This window comes from Lissotriton helveticus, chromosome 11 (assembly GCF_964261635.1).
Source record: "Lissotriton helveticus chromosome 11, aLisHel1.1, whole genome shotgun sequence".
NCBI lineage: Eukaryota > Metazoa > Chordata > Amphibia > Caudata > Salamandridae > Lissotriton > Lissotriton helveticus.
In genome coordinates, this window is record NC_136072.1 from 95465567 (window position 1) to 95493086 (window position 27520).

A 27520-nucleotide genomic window follows, 5' to 3' on the forward strand; every position below is an offset into this window, starting at 1 on the left:
GAATTAGCATTTACAAAACCTTGAAAATTCACTGAAAAAACCATAGGTTATAGACCATATATAGTTAGGAATTAGCATTTAAAAAACCTTATTTTACTCACACAAAACCATTGAAATTCCATATATAGTTAGTTGCACTAACTATATATCGCGCACCTGCAATCCACTGCTGATGATGTCACATATTACATCATTCATGACATGGTCAGTGACATCACTGATGACATCACTGATGACATCTCAAATGACATCACTGATGACATCACTGATGACATCTCATTTGACATCAATGACCACATCACTGATGATATCATTCATGTGACAATACAATGCATCTCCTCACATTTTAATATAACCTCTGTTTCACCCAGTGTTAAATACAGAGTATAATTTTTGAAACCATTGACACACCAATACTAGTTACTACATACGTACTCACTGATTCCTACGTCTACACACACATTCACTCATTCACCCATACAATCATTCATACATACAATCACTCATCTTTACAACACTATCATATGCACTCATACACCTATACAGACACTCACACTCTGCCACTCATCCATGGAGTTACTCACACACCTAGTCAGTCCTGTAAAGAATCAATCACACTTCCATTTTCTTGTCTATACAGTTAAACATTTAGCACCTTACATTTTCAAACATATACTAACACATACTTACTTTCTTATACAATCATTGATACAAGTACACATTGATCTGCACAGAGTCACACACCTCCCAGCCAGCCACACACACACTCAGTCTCCCATACAAATACTTGGACAATCAATCAATAACCCATATAGTTAATCATATAGCTACTGATCAACACATGCAGCAGTTTACAGAACAACAGACATAATGATGCACAAATTAAGACAGTTTAGTCACTAACCCATGCACTCAGTGAGACACATTTAATCACTCACTCATACAGTCAGTCACGCACCTAAATCCTTCATCCAGACACTTATACATCTACTCATTCTTCAATATGTAAAACATATTTAAACTTTACAGAAACACACAGTCAATGGATGATGTCATCAGTGATGTCATCAGTGATGTCATTTGAGATGTCATCAGTGATGTCATCAGTGATGTCACTGACCATGTCATGAATGATGTAATATGTGACATCATCAGCAGTGGATTGCGGGTGCGCGATATATAGTTAGTGCAACTAACTATATATGGAATTTCAATGGTTTTGTGTGAGTAAAATAAGGTTTTTTAAATGCTAATTCCTAACTATATATGGTCTATAACCTATGGTTTTTTCAGTGAATATATATATATATTGCACAACAGAGATCCAGAGAGTCGGAAATCAGATGAGCCCATACGATAGATGCAGCAGGTAAGTTTTATTCCTCGCAGGAAAGTCTATATATATAAAGGATTTAAGAAAGGGAGACATGACGCTGGGACAATAAGCATTTGAAAAAGGCAGTTTGCCGAAACCGGTCATGCTGGTCTGAATTAAAAACCCGTGAAAAGAAACCCCGCTGTGTCCTGTCATTTCGAATACCGTGTGGAGGAGATTTTTGAATTGATTTATATATATATATATATATATATATATATATATATATATATATATATATATATATATATATATATATATATATATATATATATATATATATATATATATATATATATATATATATATATATATTCTTTCTTTATTCTTTTATTTGTGTGAGTAATAAAAATCAATACAAAAAAAATGACCAATATAAAAATGTCAAATAATTAAAATGAGTAAATATATATACACATCTTCTTCCTAAAACCTCCACAGGTGTTTTTGTTTTATAACCATGGAATTGATAACAGTCATTTAGATACAACAGAGCAGTCTTTCAATGAAGCCCAGACTGGGTGGGCCCCTAAATGTGGATAGTTCCCACGCACAGCCAAAGTTGCCCCGTCCATGAGGGCTGTGCGGGCATGGTAGATAAACTTGGCAAAGTTGGCAATGTGCTTCACAGTGTCCGGCAAGTATAACTGTTTAACAACCTCATTTGCCGTCCGCGTGCCCAGTTGAAGGAGAATGGGCCTTAGATGCATTCAGCGAGCTTGCAACAAGGCAGGACAGCATGGTAGGATGTGAGCCAGCATTTCTCGCTTATAATAGCAGAGGCGGCACTCCGTGATGGCCGATCTTACTTTCACTGTAGGATATAGATCTTTTAGAGGAAGTAGATGAAGTCTGGCTGCAAGAATCCTATGTAGGGCTTGCCTCCCAACTGGCTGTTTAAAATGTAATTTAAAGGCATGAGATGTGTGGGGGGAACTTTAAGTCTCGTGAAAGCCTCTAGCTGTCAGAGCTTCGATGTCCAATGCATGCTCTTACTTGCTTTTTAATTGATGTTTTAATGGTGGTATACTTAATTATGTTGGGGTCCCAATTCTCTATGGCTAGTTTCAAAAGTTCTGGCCAGTGGCCAGTTGACCATGGATTGCCAGATTGTTGAATTTGTTTATAAAGATCTTCATCGAATTCTCTGGTGCCACAGTTGTTAGGTAAAAGTATTTCGCTAGAGTCACCAATTCTTCCAATGATTGTCGGTTAAGATTGAATTCCAGGCAAATTAGTGTGGTTATGCAGCCTTAGGATTGAAAAAGAGTGGAGGAAAATCTTGGCTCTGTTCACAACTGCCTGGTCTGCAATATGTATGATATTGAAAAAAAGTTAGAGTCTGAGACTATTGCTGAGGCTGTTCTCTCCCTAATTAGTGGATGTAGCCTCTGGATGTCTGCAATTGATGAAGCTGAATGTACTTAAAAAACTCTATTAATGTATCCACATTTTCTTCAAACATGCATGGAAACCAGGCATGTATATCATTTTAGAATCCTGTAGATCTCTTTAGGCATGCCATCTTAAAAACACCAAAGATACCGTGGAACACGTACCTGCATCTACCAAGTCTCAGCCATTTTTCATACTCTGTCTATAAACATTCGTACCATCTTGTAGAAATTTCTTGAAGGGATGTTTAAGAAGTTTGTGCAAGGAGGACGAAAAGGTCATCAACTCCTGCAAGGCCAAACGACAGGTGGCATGTGGGGATCCAAGTGCCAGAATTCTTGAAGCAACAATTATGTTTCCCAAATAATCCTCCTTTTTTAATCTCTATTCACTGGATGTGCACGGATAGTGTTCTGGTTTGGGTTATGAGTAAGTATGGGCGCAATTTGCGAATTCGCGCGAAAGCGAATTCGCGGTCCGCGAAATCTGCAAATTTGTGCGAACTTGCAAAACTTTTTATTTTGGCGTTTTCGCTGGGTTTTTTTTCAGCGCAGCTACCGCGAACTTACCCATGCGGTCATTTTTGGGCGCGACCATCTTGTTCGCGGGAGGAAAACAACTCGGCAAACTCAGAATCAAGGTAAGTCAACGCAGCGCGCGCGAGATTGTATTTTTGAAGTGCGAACAAGCAAAAAAAAATCACAAACTTGCGAATTGTGGATTGTTTGGCAATTTTGCGCGATTCGCGGAACGCGAAATTGCCAAAAATCCGCACATTTCGCGAGCGGAACGAATTTTCAGCCCATGCTTAGTTATGAGCCAAATCCTGAACTATCAAACCTTCCAGAGTGGAAAGGATAGACGTTTAAGAAGGATTAGATGGAGGAGGTTCGTGTTTCTAAAGGCCGTCTTCAAAAGATGTTGAAAAGACTGGGTTTCAGACTCGGACTCATTAATCTGATCCATCATTGGCTCATTAAAGAGAAAGATTTCATCCAATGTTTGCTTCTCTGTAGCTGCATGATAAGCTGATTCCGCAGATCCTGGCCCCTCAGGTTTAGGTTACTGCTTCCCATTACTGTATCTGTCCCACTATCTTTGTGGAGATCTATGGATAGAGTATTAGAGGGTGAAAGGGGGTAGAAAACCCATATCTTCACGGGTGGATCTGTAAGATACCTCTGTAAATGTCATCAGCCGCACCTGACATTGATATTGATAATGGAGATTACCTGAGAAAAAACATTCTGAATCAAGTCCTATACTTGGGAAAGGGTTCAAACAAGTAATCTGCAAGAATGAATATCCAACAGAAAAAGCCTTTTATGTCAGACCCCAAAAAAATTCATAACTTATCTTCCACCATCCTCGTAGTGCTCTTCAAGGGAGAAACAGTCTTGCACCAAGCCTGGAGCCCTGGGGAAGGTATTAAGTCAGGATACAATTTGCTAGGTTGATGTGATGTCTTAGAGGTTGACAATAGCTTCAAGTAGCATTTTTGTGTGCAATGGCTTGGTTTAGAAACCATCTTCAAAAAGACCATTCTTTTATGTAGTAAAAGGTATGATTTGCATATATAAATGCCGCTTTGGTTTGCTAAACACTCTTTATATTAAAATGGTTAGTATTTATGAATGTAAATGTGGCGCAGTGTGCTTACAGTGCTCTACTGTGGGCTGTTAGCTGTAAGTGATATATTTGTGCAACTACATAATTCTATGGCTGTAGACTACTGTAGCAAATAGAGTGTAAGCCCCTGGAGACCCGTAGATCTTACTTTACAGAGTAAAATGTGGTTCAACCATGATAAGAATCATACCATCCGAAAGAGTATCCAATTTCATAATTAGAATGATGCTGCAACATTATTGTACTTCTATTAAATCTGCATATTAACAGTGATTGCACAAAGGATGTTTATGCGTTGCCTTAACACAGACTGAAGCAGTTTGGTTTTATGGGCTACCTTTCTGCAAAGCTAATTTCTATTGCAGTCCTCCAGAGACCTGGAATCCAATTACATGAGACTGCATGTAATCCCCAAATGTCACTTAAATCAATTAAACATATTCCAGCAAATTCAGACTAAATATCCAAGCAGTGAACAGCTGTACAAGGAGAACAAACACAAATGCTCTTTCTCATTGCTTCAGTCGAGAAGTGTATGCACTGCAGGTTTATCAATCCAGCAGTGCAACAGTTAAGTGTAATGTGAAACTGGAGTTACATTTTGTGCTTGAGGCATTGTAGGCACTACCAAATGGTAGCCTGGTACTTAACTTTAGCATGCCTAGTTCAGTGCTTTTATTCTGTATTGAGTTATTTTGTATTTTACTCATATGTCACCTTCGGACTGCTTCCAACAGACTTAGGGGTCGATTAGGATGGCAGACGGACAAAGTCTGTCCGCCATCCTGTCTGGGGCAGGGACCGTCCGCCACAAGGGCGGAGGTACCATGCCCCGAATTAGGATGCACCCGCTACAGTGGCGGGTGAATCCCGCATTTTTGACATTGCGGACCACGGTGCTAAAAGCAACGTCCAACGCGATGTCACAAATGCATGTTGTGCGTTTCACAGCACAACATGACAGGCACCGCGCAGTGCCTGCCATGTTGTACTGTGAAACGCAGGGGGGTACCATAGGTACTCCCCCATGTGCATCCCCCACCCCCCATTCACCCTGGGGGCCCACAACAGGCTCACAAAGCAAAGCCTGTATGCCTTTCCGTGGCGGCATTGCCGCCACGGAAAGGCATCTGCATCCGGCCATCGTAATATGGCTGGCGGTGTCTGGAAGACACCACCAGCCATATGAACCTTTTTCCGCCCCGGGCCGCAAGGCGACCGGGGTGGAAGAGCGGCGGACGGTGTTTCTGTCCGCCGTGGTCCCCCCCGCTATTTTAATATGGCGGGGGGAAATTGGTGGCGGACGGGCACAGATGGCGGACTGATCGCCACCGCCTACATGGCGGTGGCGATCCGTCCGCCATCCTAATCGGCCCCAAAGTCTGGGAAAGTCAATCTTGCCTCTTAGACAGAAGGTGATATAAACTGTAGGTACAATGTAGTTCCCTGGAAGTGGGTCATGCTGTCGCTGCCCACTCCCACTCCCCTCTCCCATCTAACTATGCCAAATGTCACATTCAGTTCACTGGATAGTCAGGCTGCTGATCCCTAGTGGCCCCCTTCAGTGGGGCCATAGGTCCGATTGACCCGACTGCATGACCCACGTGATGTCATGACCCCCTCAAGCAGACACCCTGGCTCTCCCTACCCCCTCTCTCCTCCCTTCTTCTCCCCCTCCCTTCCCATCTTTGCTGTCCCCACCCACCCTCTCCCTCCTCTCCCTCTTTCTCTTCTCATACCCCCCACCCCCAAACCCCCTAGCAATCCCCATCCCCCACACCCTATTGTGATGCTCTCCCTCCCCTCCTGGCCCATCACCCTCTAGCACCCTTCCTCTGCCCTTTGCCTCCCCCATCACCCTTCCCCCACCCCTCTACACCAGACACATAGGGAGGCGGACCCCTTCCTCATCATGGGTAACCACTCCCACGCACTCACAACCCCACACACAAACTTCCACGGGGGTAACTCGCCCAACCTACCATGCTGGTAGCTTACAGCTCTTCCCGGACTGACCCCTAGGACCCCTCCACGTCAACAGCGTACTAAGCTTCTTCTTTACATATTCATCAATATGGAACGAAACTCGCGATCTTCCCCACCCCATGGCCTGGACGACGGCATCCTCCCCATCCCTTCTGCTCCCTCCCTTATGCGAAGGCTCGCTTAGATCTTCCCCTCTTTTTTGTGGATCCACAGCCCACGGCTTTACCCCCCCCCCCCCACTTCCAGGGGGACAGCTCGCTGCTCGCTGTTCAATGTCTAGCACCCCCTGCTCAGGGTCTGGCACCCAGAGCCAGGTTGATTGTTTAACTATACTGAATCGACTATTGATTTATTCTGTCGCTACACCTCCCCTCTCATATCTCCCCAGATCCTTCCCTTCTTCCCTCCCACCTCCCTCTCCCACTGGTGCACCGACTAATGTTGCATGTCTATTCCATTGCTCACATGTTGTAAGATTTTGTCTACAAAAACAATAAAAAATGAAGACACAAAAAAAGAGTGTAGTTTTTTTTTTTCTGAGTTTTTATATAGCGTGAACTAGAACCGAACCGAATCAGTTATCAGAGCGCTTTACATAGCACCAGTTACGTTACATGAGGACACACTTTCATTTTTTTAGGCACGGGGAGATTAAGTGATTTGCCCAGAATCACAGGGGGTTTTTCCCTACGCATTCTATGAGTACCAGGAGGTAATACCACTTGAGAAACCCACCTAAGACAATTTTATAATGCAGGTTTTTAAATTAATTCTGGGTGATGTATTGCCACACCATTCAAGTTCTGTGGGGCAGAATTGTGATAAAGTGCTACTAACACACCTTTCTCTCTGTTGCAAGCTTTGGGTATACATACATGGTAAAATTGACAACAGTGCAACATGCTACTTGTAACCCTGATTCAGGTGCACCCATTTACAACAGAGTCTGAATTTCTTCCTCAATTGTAAAAAGCCCTTAAAGGGAAATGCCACCACCAACCAGTTGTTAGGCAGATCTTTCCTTGAACAAGAGTATCTTGACAGCACTGAAGAATACAATTATGGCTGAGAAGGCAATGAGGTGGGGTTCTATATTTTTTATAGGATTGTGCCCCAGATTCTGGTTGCATTGCAGTTGTCTAATTTGAATGGTTGGGGTTTTATCAAATTATGAAAAAAATATTGTGTTATCATTATATTTTTTCATTTACATATTGTGATTACCAAAATGTTTTTATTTTAAATATTGCAGTTGAGAATATTAGTTGTAGTTTAGTGTTATATTTAATATTATTGTTACAAATATTGTTGTATATAAGATCAATGTATGCAATTTGTTGTTTTACATTGTTGTAAATCTATTTTTAATTTTTATCACATTTATTTTAAATGGCTGCATGTTTTAGGAGTGAGAAATGTATGGAGTATTGGGTGGGTCCTTTTTGAAAATCTTTTTATAATTTGATTTTTTTTATAGAAAATGTATTCATTGATTTTTTTGGGATTTGTTTTGATTTACAAGTCTAATATTTTTTTAGGAATTGTTATATTTTACATTTTTAAAGCTGCATGTAGGGGAAAAGGAAATAAATTCTCAATATTTATTTTGCTAATTTATTTGAAATTATTTTAGAAAATAAAAGTTTTTTATTTTTATTTCTGCACTTTAGTATTGTTATATTTTTTAAATAAATGTTACTATATTTTTATTTATATATATATTCTTTAATTATTTAAATTTAATAATATTGGGCCTGGTTCATGAAGGTGAATTTACACTTTTGTATAATTTTACTCTCGTTTGCTATTCACAAATAGTAACTTCATGACTGCAGAGGCTACGCAGTTGTAAACGTATTATTAAACTGTCTGTTTGTGAATTGCAAAAAAGAATACCTTTACACAAAAGTGTAAGTTTACCTTAGTGGCGCAGGCCCATAATGTTTTACGTTTTTTGAAAAAATACAGTTTATTTTAATTTTTTATATGATATTATTCTATTTGATCTTTTGTGATTTTGTAATATTTTTTTATTTTTTTTAACTGTTCGAATATATTTTGAAGTAGGGATCACTATTTTAATTAATACATAGTTTTTAATCAAAATGTTGATGTTTAATTTTTTTATATAAACTATGCATTTTTAAACAAACATTATTTGTTATTTTTAATAATTAATATTTTATACCGTTAAAGATTATTCTTTTTTTTGAATCATTACTAAAGTTTTTACATTATTGGGGATTTTGAAAACTGTTTTTTATCTTTTCTAGTGTTATTATTCTATAAATGAATTACCATCAAAAAGTCCTGATTCACAAAGGTAAGCTTACACTTTTGTGAAAGTTTACTGTTTTTCGGTATTCACAAAACTACAAATTAATAGTAACTATACGACTGTGGAGAGGTGTCTCCACAGTCAACGTGGAGAACTTTGCACATTAAAAGATAGGACAAGCCTATCTTTTTTATGAGAGGAGTTCTGTGCCTCAACAGTGAAGCCTCTGCAATTGCAAAGATACTATTAAACTGCTTGAAAGTCTGTAGTGTTAATATTTAGGGCCTGATTCTGATTTGTGGTTAGGAAGGCTACAGCATTTGCTCCTTCCAAATCGGATTGGGAACATGTCTTACCGACAGAGGGCCCAATTATGATGCAATTTGGAACATATGCTCCCATTGAAGTCAATGGGAGTCCAACCAAATCGTATCGGGAAGCTTCCAGATGCATCGTACTCCGTTGGTCGGACTCTCCCGATCCGAGTGGATCGGCAACCATTTCCAACCCAATTTGGTCGGGAAGCATTTCCAACCCGCATCAGAATCAGCCCCATAATGTTAGTTTATTGGCAGGGCAAACATCACAGCTGTGGTATTTGGCAATTGAGGCATTACACGTTTTAGAGCAGATTTCAGGAAAACTTACTTTTAGTAACACAGGAGTTTTCTTTTGAATACAGTGAGTGTCTGGTACACACATGCAGCTGTGTTCCAAAGCATGGTGTATGACCAGACCTGTGAGAGCTTTGGTTGACTCGTGAGCTCCTCTTAGTGTGAGCTTTTGGTTTACTTGCATGTTAAATGGTGCATTGTCAGTTTCAGACTGGTGTACACCAGTGCGCCGGGCATGTGTGCATCAGCCATTTTATCAGTGTTTGCTTTGTATATGAATTTTCAGCAGACGTATGTTGGGTATTACATTTTTTTTATTAAGGAAAGACTATTAAACATATGGGTGTGGTGTTTGAATTCACTATACTCCGAGGTACATGCTGAGAGTGAAATATGAGGTTGCAATTAATTTCTTATAAGGTGGAGTAAGGAAATTTAAAGAGGCAGTTTGATTTCTTTGAAGGTGGGTGGATTTAGGTATAAAAATGACTGACACAATGGAAAATCAGAGATTAGATAAGAATATTCAAGCTTGTGTCAACAAGGGATTCTTATTGTTAGTGTCACGGTTCAGAAAAAGGTTAGATGACTGTATAGAAATGTTAATTCCTGCTATGGGGATTACAAATAATGGTTTGGGAGACAAGAGGAGTGTTTTTGGTCATTGAGGAGTCAGAGGTTAAGGTAGGTGTGTCTGAGGAGGGGAGCAAGGTGGCACAGAAAAGGAAGCTTTTGGCAAATAAAGAAGGTATGACCCACAGTTTGACAAGACAAGACGATTCTTGTGAGAGTAAAAGAGAGGCAACTTAGTTGGAGTTGAGAGAGGGGGGCTATAAAGGCCAAGAAGAGGAGCGTTAAAGTGGTGGCTTGTGACGAGACATCAAGTAGAGGTGTGATATTGAAATAAGTTGCTATTCTGACCTGGATGATTCAGATCAGGAAGAGTTGATGGTAAAATGGATCCTTAAGGAGAGGACATGTTTTATACACCCTTATTCAACCTCCATTATCAGTGGTCCCTAGAGGATCAAGTAGCACAATATGTTGGGTTTTGGATCAGACATGAGATGGCAAAGGAGGTAGTGACAGAGTTGAGGTCAGAAAGTCTAAGAACCTATGATGAGTGATAAGGTGGTTTATACACTGGAATTGAATCCTGGAATGTCAGTATTCTGGAAGAAATATGGTTAGTACCTAGGAAAAGGTTTGAATAAGGGCCTCAATGATGTGAAGACAGATTTCTGGGACCTTGAGCGAAGGTTTTGATATGTGTGACGAGGTGTATCTAAATAATACAGGTATTAATGTTGAAGAGATATGCCAGTGTAAAGGACAATTTGTCTATTGGGGAATTGAAAGGCAGCCCTATTTATAGAAAGAAGAATGAGCACTTTGATGAAAATCAACCCTAAGTTGGCTGATCTTGCCAATAAGGACACAAGGGCAGATGCAAATGGGTTACTTTGTTGGTGAAGAATTTGACACAATATGTAGAAATCTTCAGTTCAATCCAGAACAGACAGAAGGATACTAGGGTCAGTTTCCTGGCCAACAATATGGTATCACTCGAGCATGTTTTGGTGAGGATTTGGACCTCTCTTTAGATACCAAAACTGAGACTTCTTTCCTCAATATCACAATGGAAGGGCCAGAGGAACAAGAGGAGACAGATGGCTAGAGGATCATCAGGTGTATTTTTCATGAGGCCCTTCATGTATCCATTTAGAACTGGGTGGCAACACAACAAATGTCCCAACATCCCAAGACCTCTGCAATAGACTCAGCACCTTTTTTTTACCTCAAGATTAAGGCGCTCTATAACAACTTTGACAACCAGGACCTTTGCATCACTTCAGTTCCCACCCCAGCGACGCCACCCAACAGACCCTACTCACCTGGACCGCGCTCACGACAGAAGACACCCTAAAGACCATGAAGGGTATCCACTCCAGAGCACCCTCAGATCCCTGCCCCCCACATCTTCCACAGAGCTGCCACGGCCATCGCACCCGAACCATGCCAGACAATCAAATACTCTCTTGAGACCTCCACATTCCCTGATGACAAGAAACATGCCAAAGTCATCCCCCTCCGGAAGACCTCAAGAATTTCAGGCCCATCTCAATGATTCCTTTCTCAGCCAAGGTCATCGAAAAAGCCGTCAACTCCCAGCTAGCAAACTTCATCAAAACCAATAATATCCTGGACATCTCCCAATCTAGATTCCGCAGCACTGAGACCGCCCTACTCGCCTCCACCGATGACATCCGTGCTCTCCTCGATCAGGGCCAAACGGCAGCCCTCATCCTCCTGGACCTGTCAGCTGCCTTCAACACCATCTCCCGCTGCACACTGGCCACCAGACTCCACGACGTCTGAATCCGAGGAAAGGCCCTCGACTGGATACGCTCATTCCTCACAGGCAGAACTCAGTGAGTCAGACTCCCTCCCTACCTCTAAGAACCAACAGAGGCCAGATGGGGAGTACCCCAGGGATCCTCCCTCAGCCCCACCTTCTTCAAGATCTACATGACCCCCTCGCAAACATCGTCAGAAACCATGGGCTCAACATAGTCTCCTATGCTGATGACACCCAGCGCAGCCTCTCCTTCACCAAGGAACCCAATATCACCAGGCACAACTTCCAAGACTGAATGAAAGCCATCGCCACCTCGATGAAAAATAGTTGCCTGACACTCAACTCTGATAAAACAGAAGTCCTCATCATTGGATCCACCTCCTCAGCATGGGATGATACCCTGTGGCCCCACGCCCATGGAAACCCTCCAAACCCGAAAGACCATGTATGAAACCTCGGCATCATACTGGACTCATCCCTCACTGTGAACGGCCAGATCAATGCTGTATCCTCGGCCTGCTTCAACACCCTCTGCGTACTCCGAAAGACATTTAGATGTATCCCCTCCAAATACCGAAAAATGGTCATGCGCGCCCTCATCACTAGCAGACTGGACTACACAACGCCCTCTATGCCAGATTCAACAAAAACCCCTTTGCAAGCTCCAGGTCATCCAGAACGCCAAAGCCATACAGATCCTAGACAATCCCCATCACAGCCACATCACCCAACACCCGCGTGATCTCCACTGGCTCCACATTGAAAAAAAAATACCCTTCAAACTCCTCAGGCACGCATACAAGGCCCTCCTCAACATCGGGTCAGCATACCTAAACAACCGCCTCTCCTTCCACGCACCCAAGAAAAACCTCTGATCAGCCGACGTCTCTCTGGCCACCATCCCACACATCTAGAAGACCAGATCGGGTGGAAAGTCCTTCTCCTACCTCGCAGCCAAGACCTGGAACAAACTCCACCTCCAGCAAAGCCCTTTACTGCTCCAGTTTAGATAGGACCTCAAGACCTGGCTCTTCAGATGCAGCCAGCACCTAACAGAGCTGCCCGCTAGCACCTTGAGACCCTCACGGGTGAGTAGCTGTGCTTTACAACCCCCTGATTGATTGATTGATTGGTTGATTGATTGATTGTCTCACCAACAAAGGATCTTGTGATTACTTTCTCTCCTTGGTAGAACCAGTTGTGATTTATGCTCCACAAGACAGTTGCTACACATAATTAAGCGCAGACACATAACCTAGCCACTTTGCTTGTTGTACACTGATAAAGAACTTCACACTAGTCTTTTGTCAAGCCAAACCCCTTGGAGCATGGGCAGGGAGCAAAACCATTCCAGAACCATTTGTGGGGGTAAAATGCATTATTTCTCCGCTTTAAATCTGGCACAAGTTATAAAACCTTAACTCTCAGACCCACTCTTCAGTTCCCTCCTGTACATGGGGCGGACCGTCACAAGGGCTTCCCTGACTTGAACACTGACAGGACTGCTTTGATGCTCGAGGATTGCCTTGCTGTGTGAACCAAAGTGACTCCAAAGGCTAGTTGGCTGGCCTCCTGTTCTATGCTACAGCGACACAAAAAGCTCCAACAACTTGAACCCTGCACCTGGACCCTGCCTGGAGTGAGTCCTGCCCTCCAAGTGGAGCCCACCCAGTCCTGTACCCTCGGAAGTGGTGCTAAAGATGCTCAAACAGCCTACAACTAAAACATGGAACTTGGAAAATGTTCAGCCAAAAAGGGCTCTGAGAACTGAGAGGAGACTAGACCTACCTTCTTGCCGATCTGCCCAAGGTACATTGCCTGTCAGCCTGACTTTGCAATAGCTCCCACCAGTTCTTCTCAGCAGCAGAAAATACTGTTCAGTGGCTCCTCGCAGAAGGGGTATCTGGTCTACGCTTGAGATTTTCAACTTCAACAAAAATGACAAAGCCTGAACGTAGAAATCTTCACTACAACTTCACCTAGTGGGCCCTCAATGACAACGGCTCCTCCTCTGGCACTGCCAGCATCCTTTCCCCACTTAACCTCAGTTTCCCAGACATTTTACTTCCAAATTTCTTTTAAGTACGAAGGTAAGTGGAGACTGGGCCAAATCTACCCTCTCTATATGAACCGTTCTTCATCGCAGTCGGCCATAACTTCTGACTTTGACGCCGTCTTGCACAACTATATGTCCGCAGTTGGAGCTTTGATCTTTTAGGCACTAGCTTTTAGGAAAAAATTTAACAATTCATAACGGGTTCTACTGATTGAATTTTTTTTTGGTATCAGGAAATGTATTAAACTTTACTCTATTTTCTAAATTGGTGTATGTTTTTCCTTGTGTTATGTTTTCACTTTGATACTGTCTAATTGCAGCATAAAAACTTCAAATATTGCCTCTAGGTTCAGCCATACAGCTTATGTGCCAAGCTACCAGAGGGTTAAGCACAGATTAATTTAGTGACTTTTTGTGATTCACCCTGACAGGGATTGTGGTTGTTGCTAGATAAGGGTTCACACCCCCCAACCCCAAGAAAAAACCCAATTTCCAACAAATATTTATTACAAATCTGGTGTTACCAATACATTTGGTTAGTAATAAATATTTTAAAAATACAAAAATGAACTCTGTAGTCGCTTCCTAAGCGGAGTTAGCAAATATTACATTTAATATTGCTTGCCAATGCTTCCCAATGAAGCCATCAATCCCGCTACACTGAAATAGCTGGGGTGGTGGTGGGGGTTACACTGTAAGGATTTGTTTAACATTACACATTTACATGTTCTACTTTTAAATACTATTCACCCTGCCGTATGGGCTTTTGAGGCCAACTTAGCGGTGACTTATTAATATTTAAAAGTAGATGTGAGGCCTGTCAAAAGAGGTCATTTTGACTGGTTGAATTTGCAGTTTAAACCTGCACAGCCAAACGTTTTCAAGAGGATTTGAAGTGAGAGTTTCACCGGAATGCTTCCATATCAGAAATTTTCCCATTCACACTTCACCAGGTAAATGTGGATGGTGGGGAAATCTAAGAGAAAAGGGGAAAAACAATTAAACAGTTCGCAATTATGACTTCTTTGGTTATTCCCCATTCCACCAACACATAGATGTACTCATGTTGTAATGCCCCATCTGAAAATAGTTGCACCGCATGGTATTGGGACTTTCTTGGGCAGTATACACCATTCGGGGTCCGGCGAAAGTAGGGTTGAGGATGTCAGCAGTAATACTCAATAAAGATGAATGTCCACTTAAAGCTATATTTTTAAACAAATACAGGTCTTTCTTTACACAGCAAAATGCAGAATTTAAATTGTGACAGAGACAAAAAGCAGTATGCCGGAGAGAGCAGCTGGTATAATGCAGTGATATTCTTAAGCAAGTTGTACCTAATTCTGGGTCTGGAGTAGGACACAACTGCTTACATACAAATCTTTAAGAACACCAGGGCTAGAAATTCATGAGAAATTCAGACATAAACAGAAGTATATAGGAACGTCTCCCAGAAAAATACTTTCTGAATTGGGTCGAATCTATTCTTTGAGGAACACAGTGCTTAATTTGTGCCTGTGTTTGCTGGTGCTCCGCACTGGTACTTGTTATAAACACTGGTCCTTGTTTATGATAGTACAACACATTGTGGTGCTCTCAGACTATTTTTTTCTAGCACAGCATGCGTGTTTAGCATTTGAATGTATTAAACGTGATAAAACCCCTCATTTCCAGGCCTTCCCTGCAGCTTTGGGTGACCTTCCAGTAGGGCGAAATGTCACACTTGCTAAAGTGTGATGCTTTGGAGGTAATGCTGCCACTATCACTGGCGTCAGTGGCAGGAGCTGTGCAGCCAATATTATATATTTATTTAGGTAAGAAACTCATTGGAGCATCCGGCTCGCACTAAATTTAATGCTTAAAGAGAGTTAGAAATGTACTACAGAACTAAGCATATTGTTGAAAAGACCTGGTCATATGAGTCAAGCCCCATAAGAAAGGCATTACTTTATTATACTGTGGTACATCTTTTAGGGTCGACTGTTTAACATGCTCGCCGCTGACACATTTTACATTTCACATTATTCACAAAATTAAATTTTCTGTGTTTTAAAGGACGTGGGGGCAGATTTACAAGCCCCTTGCGACACTTTTACGCCGCCGTTGCGTCACTTTTGTGATGCAGCGGCGGCGTAAACAATGCGCCACGTTGCGACTTATTTACAACGTGACGCATCTAGGCAGATGCGTCACGTTGTAAAGCCCTGTGCCACATGAAACCTGCGTCGGGTTTCATGTGGGCGTTCTGTCGCAGGGTGGGCGTTCCCTCGCAGGAAAGTCCCGTAAAAAGGCCGCAGTGAAATCTACAAGATTTCAATGAGTCAGTTTTACATCGCTGCTGCGTCAAATCCTTACGCCTGCTTGAAGCAGGCGTAAGGAGTGACGCACCATGTTGAGTATGGGTGGCCCCTGTGCCTTGCAGGTGTTGCGTCGCGACTCCAGCAATGCGCTGCCCGTACACCACAAGATGCGTCACGCATCTGCCCTTCCTTGCGGCGCATCTGTGGTGGCGCATGGAGGGGATTGCGTGACGCATCTGTTCTGGCGCATCCCTGCTGATTTGCAGAGATGCGCCAGAACTTGTAAATATACCCATTGATCCGGAGTCACTAGCTGATGGATTCGGAAGTTGTGGCAGTGGCAAGGGGAACATTAAGCCTACCTCGCAGCTTCGGTATATCTGTCCAACAATCGAAAGACGGTGGCCTGGCGGAGATGATTCCGGAAGTAGGATGGATTTAAAGTGATGCTCCTGAAAGAGAGTGAGAGAGATAGGAACTCGAGTCATTCAACGTTCCATTGTACAATACACAATTTCGTCATCAAGCTGTGCGCGAGACACAGGCACGTCTTTGTTAGACATCCTTTGCACATGTACCTCGAATCATTATCCCAGCCATGATTGCTCATTCACTGTCTCCCTCGACAGATGCGCAACTCTGCATAATTACAATGGGGCTTATCTACAGCCCCTTGCGTCGCCTGAGCGTCACTTTTAACCTGGTAAAACGGACGTGCTGGTGGCGAAGGGGGCAAATAAGCCCCATTGGGCTTTGTACAATGTTTACAGGGTTTGCAAGTGAACGCATCTCTCTCTTTGCCTCAACTATAATGGGGCAGATTTACAAGCCCCTTGCACCACTTTTGAGTCACTTTTCCCATGTTAAAAGTGGCACAAAAATGGCGCAAGAGGCTTGTAAATCTGCCCCTAAGGGGCATATTACCAACGATTAGCGATATTTATCGCTAACGAGGCTTAGCAACAAATTTTGTAACGCTAAGCATCACCGGAAATTATCGCAGAGATAACTTGCTATTAGCAAGGTTTATCTCATGTTAACACAGCAGTTTACATAGAATCAGTTACGTTGCACATTTCAATAACTTGAACCGATTAGGTTATCAAAGCGCTTTAAATAAGACAGCATTCGATGTCCAGTGCCCTCCTCCGCCGTGTAGCGGGGGACCACTTCCAGCCCTCCGAAGTCGTCGAGCTGTCGGGACTAGGCTCCTGGAATTTCAGCTGTCCCTTTACAACTACTTTGTTTGAAGTCATGATGGAAGTCTCAATCCCAGCAGCAACCAAGTGAGCTCTCTGTCTCCAAGTTTCTCTCCGCGCTTGATGATAATCTAGAATTATGGATTTAGGTGGCTCGCACTGGTCATGTCACGTGACAAACTTCAGGAGACCTCGTTGTTTTGAAAGATTTTCTCACGGCCATAAATTCCCCCAGCACAATTTTTCCATCTTAATTCTAATGCGTGGAAATAGCAGGATTGGTTAACTCTGTAAGTCCTGTGGAGGGAGGATGTGTGCTTTAATCCCCTCTATCTCCAAGGCAGATAGGGAATACAGAGATGTTTTTTCAGTGCGGTGAAAATGAGAGATTATCGCTGGAAAACCAACGATAATCTCTCGAAGTTTGGCGTTAGCTTGATGATAGGGGCTCACAAACTTAGCCATGATATCCACCTTCCATAGGATATCATGGCTAAGTCAGGAAAATACTAGGTGTAAAAAAAGCAGCGCTAACCGCGGTTAGCGCTGCTTTTTTATCACTAACAGGGTTAGCGAAATCCTTGATAATAGGAGAAATGTCGCTTAACAACATTTCTCCTATTATTTTTCTCTGGAACGCCCCCTTTGCATCTCATTAGAGATGCAAGGGGAAGCGTAGAGAAAAAGGGTGCTAACATGCGAATTTGCGTGTTAGCACCCTGTTGCTGATAGGGAGATAATGTTATCTCCGCTTTCTTGGCTTTTAAAGCCAAAAAAGCAAAGATAAATCCCTTGATAATATGCCCCTAAGTTTTTATGTGAACTGGTTTGGGCGTGGTGCATGGCGGGCTCATAAAGGGAGATTCGTCTCTCTACATCCGGGGCGCAGAAATAAATGCAAACAGGCAACTCGATAACCTGAGATAAACTCAATAATAAAAAAATAAAGACGCGGGGAGAGATATCTCAAGATGTCCCACAGCTGACTTATAGATTGGGCTGTGCCAATAAAAATGAATGCGGATCTGTGGTTAGCTGGGCCTCCGGAGCGGCTCTGTGAATAGCTCCTAATTGCGCGCAGTGGCGCCCTTGGAAGAGCGCCAATGACATATTTATCAAAAGAGGCCCGTCGTGTGGATAACATCTTTGACAAACTTGGCCCTGACTACTCAATCTGAAGATTCAGTAATGAGTGTTTGAAGTACATCTGCGAGATGCCGAGGCACCCGATGTTCTGCTCGCCAGAAAACCTTTCTGCCAATGTACAAAAAAATATGAAGACACAACCACAGAGACGGGCGCTTACACACTGACAAACGAGCGCGCGTAGATACATACGGTCAAGAAAGGCTCGAAGATCACACAGTTCAGGTATCAAAAACACTTGTCTAAATGAGCTTCCGTTAAAAAATGGCGCAACTGAACCTTAAGTCCATGGCCCAAGTGCAGAGTGTAATTTAGGTACACTTCTTCCAACTTCGACAGGACCCATCCATCTTGTATAAAGTGTTGTAAGAAAACATTTGAAAGACTGGGGGGAGGGGTGGCATATTTACAAGCCATCGCCACAGGGGCATCACTTTTTTGATGCTCCGGTGGGGTAGCGCCATTTTCAATATTAACAAGGTGGTGTTAAGCCACTGAGGGCCAAATGCACGACAAAAGTGGCGGAGCGTGTTGTTAGCCTCCTGGGGTTAATGACACGTTCCGCCACTTCGGAAATGCAAGCCTGCACAATATTTACAAGGATGTGGTGCAGCCTTGCGTTCCGCCCTGCGATGGCTAAGTTTCACCACTTAGCGCCAAACGCAGGCACCCTTGCACCAGAATGTCCGTGTGCAGGGGAGGATTGGTTATGTGTTATGTGTAGGAAGGTATCCATTCCTGGACATAACCAATCCTAAAATGCCATTTTGTGACTTTCATGTGTGCTGCTTCATGGCATTTTAAAAAAGGTTTGTTTATGGGACACCTTCCTGTACATAAACAAACTATGGCATTTTGCTTTTACCATGTGTGCTACACATGGAAAAAGCAAAAACGAGGAGAAATAATGCTTTTCTACTCGTTTCGCCACCTTGAGACCAGGGTATTCCTGGTCTTAAATTTGGTGCTGCCTCCTATGTACACCACCCTCGTACATAGGGGGCAGCATCAAATACAATGGGTGTTGCGGGGAATGCCCACCACAACACCCACTGCACGCCCCTTTCACGTTAAACATAGCGTGAAAGGGTGCCTTATGTAAAAGGCAGCGTTAAGCCACGTTAAGTGGCTTAACGCTGCCTTGAACATAAGACAAGGCCCCTATCGCCACGGGAACCTCACTAAAAGTGAAATTCACATGGTGATAGGGGCTTGTACATATGCCCTGTAATGTAGCTTAACACCACCTTGTAAATATGCCTTTTCTGCAACAGTCCTCTGCAGCAAAGGGGCGTGAATGGGTGTTGCTGTGGGCTTTCCACGGCAACATGCCTTGCTTTTTGACACTGCACCTGATCTACAAGGAGGTAAAAAATCTGTGGCAGCGCCAAACACTAACTCCATGCAAGAGCAGGCGTGAGAATGGCGCACAAGGTGAAATGATTTTATTTCTCCTCGTTTTTTTTTTCTATGTGTGCTGCATTCTGCAGCACACATGGAAAGAGCAAAAAAACATTATTGATTGTTTATGTGCAGGAAAGTGTCTGTTTCTGCACGTAAACAATCATTAAATAATGATGATTTGCTACTTTTATGTGTGTTGCATTTTGCAGCATACATAGAAGTAACAAATAGACATTATGGATTGTTTCTGTGCAGGAAATGACCCCTTCCTGCACATAAACAATCATTACCCGCAATGGTGCAAGGGTTTCTGCTTTGGCGCTAGGCAGCTAATTTTTAACACCAGCACTGGGGTGCGCCTTATTGTAGTAAATATGGCGCATCCCTGTGTTTTGAAAATGTTATAGCGCTGCACTGCCAAATTTGGCGTTACTCCGTGCTCCGACATTTTCGAGGAAATATGACCATCTGCTCTGTGAGGCCAATTCACAAAGGCATTCATGAGTACATGAAGTAGTACTACAAGACTACTACAACAGTATTTCACTTCCAGAGATTCCACAGCTTGTCTTGGTTGACTCTGCTCTGAACCAGAATCACTGTTAGACCTGGCATCTTTGGCGTGGTTTCCCCTTTCTTTTTGGTCTCTACATCCTGTATTTTTGATGCTGTGATGGATTTCGTTTTTGCTGGTTTAGATGCTTTGGACACTCTGCCACTGCTGATCAGTGTCATAGTGTAAGTGCCCCCTGTGTAAATTGTTATTGTGATTGGATATACATGATTGGCATATTTGTATCACCATGAAGTCCCTAATAAAGTGCCCTGGGTGTGCCAGGGCTGGTGATGACAAATGCTACTAGTGGGCCTGCAGCACTGATTGTGCCACCCACATGAGTAGCCCTAAAATGATGTCTCAGGCCTGCCACCGCAGTGCCTGTGTGCAGTCTGTGAACTGCCATGTCCTTCTGGCCAGTGTCCCCACTGACCAGGCCTAACCCTTCCCTTTCTGTGCACATTGGTCACTCCAATGGAAGGCCCAAGGTACCCCCTTGGGCAGGGTGCAGTGTATGTGAAAGGTAGAGCATGTACTTATGCAGGTGACATGCTCTGGTAGTGAATTACAGCCATTTTCGTTTTTCACTGCTGCAAGGCTATCTTGCTCCACAGGCTATCATGGGGGATGCTGGCTACAGTGGCTACCAGCATATCTTCCCATAGGAGCAAGATAGGACATAAAAGTCTGGCCGGGCCGAAGACGGCTGAAATGCCAGAAACCGGTCCCCGGAAGCTTGTTTCCTTCCCAGTCTAAGAATTGGCTTTTGTAGTCTGGTCTGCCCTGTTCCCATGATGCACTGGGCCAGGGACAGACTAATTTGCATACAGCCAGGTTCTGAAACTGGGATGGTGCAATGAGCTAAAAAACGGTGTTGGATCTAGCCCTGATCTCTTGACTGGGTGAGAGTTTTCTGCTTAATTCAGAGACTCTGTCCATCACCACCCCTTGTTGTAATTATTTTTGTCCACCCTAAGCGTGGAAGGGTATACTCAGATGTGAGTCCCTTGCTCATTGCACCATCAGGATTCAAGCAAGCCGGGCTGAAGACGGCTGAAATGCCAGAAACCGGTCCCCGGAAGCTTGTTTCCTTCCCAGTCTAAGAATTGGCTTTTGTAGTCTGGTCTGCCCTGTTCCCATGATGCACTGGGCCAGGGACAGACTAATTTGCATACAGCCAGGTTCTGAAACTGGGATGGTGCAATGAGCTAAAAAACGGTGTTGGATCTAGCCCTGATCTCTTGACTGGGTGAGAGTTTTCTGCTTAATTCAGAGACTCTGTCCATCACCACCCCTTGTTGTAATTATTTTTGTCCACCCTAAGCGTGGAAGGGTATACTCAGATGTGAGTCCCTTGCTCATTGCACCATCAGGATTCAAGCAAGCCGGGCCGAAGACGGCTGAAATGCCAGAAACCGGTCCCCGGAAGCTTGTTTCCTTCCCAGTCTAAGAATTGGCTTTTGTAGTCTGGTCTGCCCTGTTCCCATGATGCACTGGGCCAGGGACAGACTAATTTGCATACAGCCAGGTTCTGAAACTGGGATGGTGCAATGAGCTAAAAAACGGTGTTGGATCTAGCCCTGATCTCTTGACTGGGTGAGAGTTTTCTGCTTAATTCAGAGACTCTGTCCATCACCACCCCTTGTTGTAATTATTTTTGTCCACCCTAAGCGTGGAAGGGTATACTCAGATGTGAGTCCCTTGCTCATTGCACCATCAGGATTCAAGCAAGCCGGGCCGAAGACGGCTGAAATGCCAGAAACCGGTCCCCGGAAGCTTGTTTCCTTCCCAGTCTAAGAATTGGCTTTTGTAGTCTGGTCTGCCCTGTTCCCATGATGCACTGGGCCAGGGACAGACTAATTTGCATACAGCCAGGTTCTGAAACTGGGATGGTGCAATGAGCTAAAAAACGGTGTTGGATCTAGCCCTGATCTCTTGACTGGGTGAGAGTTTTCTGCTTAATTCAGAGACTCTGTCCATCACCACCCCTTGTTGTAATTATTTTTGTCCACCCTAAGCGTGGAAGGGTATACTCAGATGTGAGTCCCTTGCTCATTGCACCATCAGGATTCAAGCAAGCCGGGCCGAAGACGGCTGAAATGCCAGAAACCGGTCCCCGGAAGCTTGTTTCCTTCCCAGTCTAAGAATTGGCTTTTGTAGTCTGGTCTGCCCTGTTCCCATGATGCACTGGGCCAGGGACAGACTAATTTGCATACAGCCAGGTTCTGAAACTGGGATGGTGCAATGAGCTAAAAAACGGTGTTGGATCTAGCCCTGATCTCTTGACTGGGTGAGAGTTTTCTGCTTAATTCAGAGACTCTGTCCATCACCACCCCTTGTTGTAATTATTTTTGTCCACCCTAAGCGTGGAAGGGTATACTCAGATGTGAGTCCCTTGCTCATTGCACCATCAGGATTCAAGCAAGCCGGGCCGAAGACGGCTGAAATGCCAGAAACCGGTCCCCGGAAGCTTGTTTCCTTCCCAGTCTAAGAATTGGCTTTTGTAGTCTGGTCTGCCCTGTTCCCATGATGCACTGGGCCAGGGACAGACTAATTTGCATACAGCCAGGTTCTGAAACTGGGATGGTGCAATGAGCTAAAAAACGGTGTTGGATCTAGCCCTGATCTCTTGACTGGGTGAGAGTTTTCTGCTTAATTCAGAGACTCTGTCCATCACCACCCCTTGTTGTAATTATTTTTGTCCACCCTAAGCGTGGAAGGGTATACTCAGATGTGAGTCCCTTGCTCATTGCACCATCAGGATTCAAGCAAGCCGGGCCGAAGACGGCTGAAATGCCAGAAACCGGTCCCCGGAAGCTTGTTTCCTTCCCAGTCTAAGAATTGGCTTTTGTAGTCTGGTCTGCCCTGTTCCCATGATGCACTGGGCCAGGGACAGACTAATTTGCATACAGCCAGGTTCTGAAACTGGGATGGTGCAATGAGCTAAAAAACGGTGTTGGATCTAGCCCTGATCTCTTGACTGGGTGAGAGTTTTCTGCTTAATTCAGAGACTCTGTCCATCACCACCCCTTGTTGTAATTATTACAGTGGCTACCAGCATATCTTCCCATAGGAGCAAGATAGGACATAAAAGTCTGGTATACCTGAACTCAGAATTTAATAACACATCTTTTAGGAAAGGTGGTTTTTAACTCCTGTGTTTGAGAATAGCACTTTTAGAAAGTCTTGTCTGACCTTTCTGTGTGCCTTGGCCTGTTTATGGATTGGGAGTGACAGGGGCTGGGGATTCCCCAGGAGGCTGGCTAAGTCAGCCCTAGGCTGAATGACTGCATTTGCAACTTGAGTGGTGGGAGGAGATAGCACCTGGGCCTGAATAGGGATGTGTCTGCCTTCCACAATGCTGGCTCCACCTCCTGCTGGGCAGCTGACGACCCTGCCCGTCACTCTGAAAGGAAAGGAGAAGCCAGGAAAACAAAGTGCTCCAGGAACACCCAGAACTGGTTCAGACCGGGCTCAGAGCCCTCTTGCACAAAGGGAACAAAGACTTTTAGGGGTATAAGTACAGTACCCCTGACAACAGAAGATCAGATCATCCTGGAATCAAGAAGGAACCTCTGCCAAGGAGAAAGCTGAAACTGAAGAAGGAAGATTGTCCAGCTGTTGCTCTGCTGGATTGCCCTGCTGTTGCTTTGCTGCCAAGGAGAGGGGAAGGACTTTGCTTTGTGCTGTGTCCCCTTGCTTGAAGGAATCTCCAAGGGCCTGAGAAGAGCTGGCTCCCTGTTTTTGAAGTCCCAAGAACAAAAGGACTTCACCCCCAGCTTCCCCTGAGCTCTACTGAGAGAGTTCTGTCCTTCCTGGAGTTGCCCATTTGTGGTGCCTCTGGAAGTTGTGCCTGTGTTGGGAAGCTGGAAATCAAGCTTTAAAGACTTTGTTACAGAAAAGTTATTGCATCGCTCGCTGCAGAGTGTGAGGAAATTCCCGCCGCTTCGAAGGCCGAGATCGTCGCAGCGCCTGTTGCCGCTGCCAGAGCCGGCGCATCCTTCGTTTGCGGGACGCACCAGACCGGTGCGGGAAGACTAACATCGCTGCGAGTGTTGTCGCAGAGCCTGTCGCCGCTGGGTGGGATCGCCGCACCACTTGCTTGCGGACCGCATCACGTCGCTGCGAACATCGTCGCAGAGCCATCGCATCGAGGAGCTGCGAGAGAGAGATAGCCGCTGGATCGCGCATCGTCGCCCCGGAGATCGTTGCAGCCCCTACGAGATCGACGCATCGTACCTTTGTGAGTCCATACAAGTGGCCTTTCTCCCCATACAGACCGGATTCGTCGCAACACGCCCGCTGCTGCAGCGGGGTTGTCTCATCGCCTCCCCAAGGTCTCAGGAGCAACGCATCACTTGTTGTCCACCGCACCAGCTTCTGCTTTTGGAACTTTGTCGCATCTAAAGGTACTGTTGGCAACTGTGAAGTTTTCATGCAACTATGGATTATTTTATTGCAACCTTAAGAACTCGTTTCAAACCATATTCTTGAACTGTGTATGTTGGATTTTTGTCGTTTTGGTCTTGTGTAGTTTAGATTAAATACCTTTATTTTTCTAAACTGTTGTGGAGTCAGTTTGTGGTGTTTTCACTGTGTTACTGTGAGTGTTGGTATAAATACTTTACACATTGCCTTCTGATTAGCCTTAACTGCTCGTGCCAAGCTACCTAGAGGGTGAGCAGGGGTTATCTCAGAGGGTTTCCTCCTTACCCTGACTAGAAGCAAGGGTCCCTATTTGGACAGTGGTACCTACCTCTACCTCTACCTCTACCTCTGAGGTGGTGGCATTGGATACAAAGGCGGATGCAGTGGCAGCTGAGGATACTCTCGAGGTTGTGGCAACATTTGTGGGAGGAGTGGGGGATGCAGAGGGGGAAACAACATTTTCAATGCTGTCATTAGACCACAATACCTTTACAACGAAGTTGGTACAACAACCACGTTGTTAGAACGCGATGCCATTACTACGCAAGTCATTACATTGACTTGCAGTACATGGCGCTCTAATATACTGAATAGTATAATTTACTATTCCAACACCTTTCCTACTGTTGCTTAGGCTGGGGTTGGAATAGTAAATTATACTATTGCGAATGTTAGGGCGTCATCTACTGCAAGTCGATGTAATGACTTGCGTTGTAATGCCATCGCGTTCTAACAACGCGGTCTTTATAACAACCCCGTTGTTAAGGAATGCGTTGTGATTGCATGCATTGTAGCATGCTGTATTCGTGCGGAGGTGGCTCTCGAGATTATTACAGAGGCAGTGGAAGGAACGTCGGATACGATCGAACAGGCGTATCCTATTATGACAATTAAAATAATATCAAAATCACCTTGGTCTCTTTCCAATGGCTGTCTCTATAAAGAGATTTGGAGCTTCGTTGACAGTTTTAGTGCACCTGCATCTTGCACTTTTTGCCCAGTGAGTTGCCCAACATAGAATCTACAGTTTTTTTGCCCGTGCCCTTCACGAGCTGGTCCATCCTTCAGAAATGCAATGTTTGCTGTCAAGAGAAACTAAGCAAGCTGTGGAATCTACTGAAAAGTACAATATTGGCTTCAAGTCTTAGCATTCCGTAGAGTAGTATGTATGCCCACGTAAGAGGTTTTCTGCCCTGAATCCAACCTAAGATGTTGTTTCACTGTAAAGTAACAACTCTTGAAGCTTTCCATGAAAGGTTCTTAATGTCCTTTTTTTTACTGGAGGAAATGCATTATCAGTGTGCAAAGTGGTCAGGAATTATTGTGTACCTAGTTCGTTTGGCTTCATGAAGCCCTATTAAAGATAATCTGAAACACCCATGAAAATAATTGTGTGTACTACAACATTACTGCAAGCAGTACTACTTGAAACACTCCTATATGCCTGTGTGAAATGGCCCTAAAATGCCAAACAAGGACATATTCCTGGAATATTCACATACAATTTGTAGAAATACAAAAAGGACTTTGCTCGTCTTGGGTATTTTGTGCCCAATTCATATATGAGAAGATAAAGTATTACTCCTAAAATACTGTTTCAGTACCCATAATTCCATTGTGAATTGGTACCCATGTGAAGTACTGAGTGCCACAAGAGACACGAGAAGGCATCTGTAGTGCTCCAAATGGAGCAAAGAAAACGTGAATTCTTTACAAAACACATAAAAAACTAATATATAGTAAGGAAAAGGGTATGGAAACAGCTCGTGGATATATGTGCAAGGGAGCCAAGGAAATCTTTAAATATATAAGACTGAGTAATTGTGTTCCACACCTGCAAATTGTCTGCCAAGGATTGTATAGTATATATTATAAATGTTCACAGGGCAGCTGCAGAATTTGATCAAATATTAATTTTTACAGGCATCATAATACATTTTACAGCTTAACAGATAATAACATGTAAAAAATCTACTACATTCACCGGCAATAAAAAAGTATATTTTGCATTACAGTGAAAATAAGCTTAATGTGTTTTCCTCAGAATGCACGTTGTATACTATTTTTTTTACCAGTGTCTGATATGAACAGATAATGACATATTATTAATTTAAGAACGGTTCATTAAACATTTCCATTCTATACATACAAGGATAACTACATTTGCAAAGCTGAGACAAACGTGAGGGTACAATTTACTCACGTCGAAGTTGCAGGCATCATCAGATCGAGCAAGTTCCCATTAACATCACATGAATATCTTATTTTGGCTATGATCATGACTGCTGAAATCGTACGATTCTGCAGCCATGACATTTCCACATAATTAAGCTTTTGCCACATAATCGATCACGTACTCCAACATTTGCAGAGTAAAACCATTGATTGCATCAAGCTCAAAAGGAGTTAAGGTTACAAAAAAGCACTATTACATTTAATGCCAACGGATTCAAGACACTTTTCGAATGCTTAACTGTTCTTGTTGAAAAGTACTTTTCTATGAGATCCTTAATAATTATAACATCTTTATATATTGCCTAAATTAGAAGATTTTGCCGTTTGGTGTGTTGACATCAGAAGGAATAACGACTTGATTTGTCCTTGAGTTTGTAACCCGAAGGTCACAGCGGTTGCCAGCGGCTAGCACTTTAATGAACCAGCTTTCTCGATAACCTAAAGTTTTAAAATTTTACTCAAAGAAAAAATGTTGCCGAGCATCAATAAAACGACATAGGCTTCGAAAATGTTAACTTCATAAGCGCCACGAGCGCGGAGTCTTTTCTCATTGGATTGCA

At 43.6% G+C, this 27520-nt stretch overlaps 1 protein-coding gene across 1 annotated transcript in view; it reads right to left on the reverse strand.

Moving 5' to 3' along the window:
* The window catches only part of SPATA16 (spermatogenesis associated 16), a 476121-nt gene that overhangs the window by 370518 nt on the left and 78083 nt on the right, over positions 1-27520 (reverse strand). Inside the window, exon 3 of the mRNA XM_078665447.1 lies at positions 16355-16444. Within this exon, the coding sequence (XP_078521573.1) occupies positions 16355-16444 (90 nt within the window). The remainder of the gene's footprint in view (positions 1-16354; positions 16445-27520) is intronic.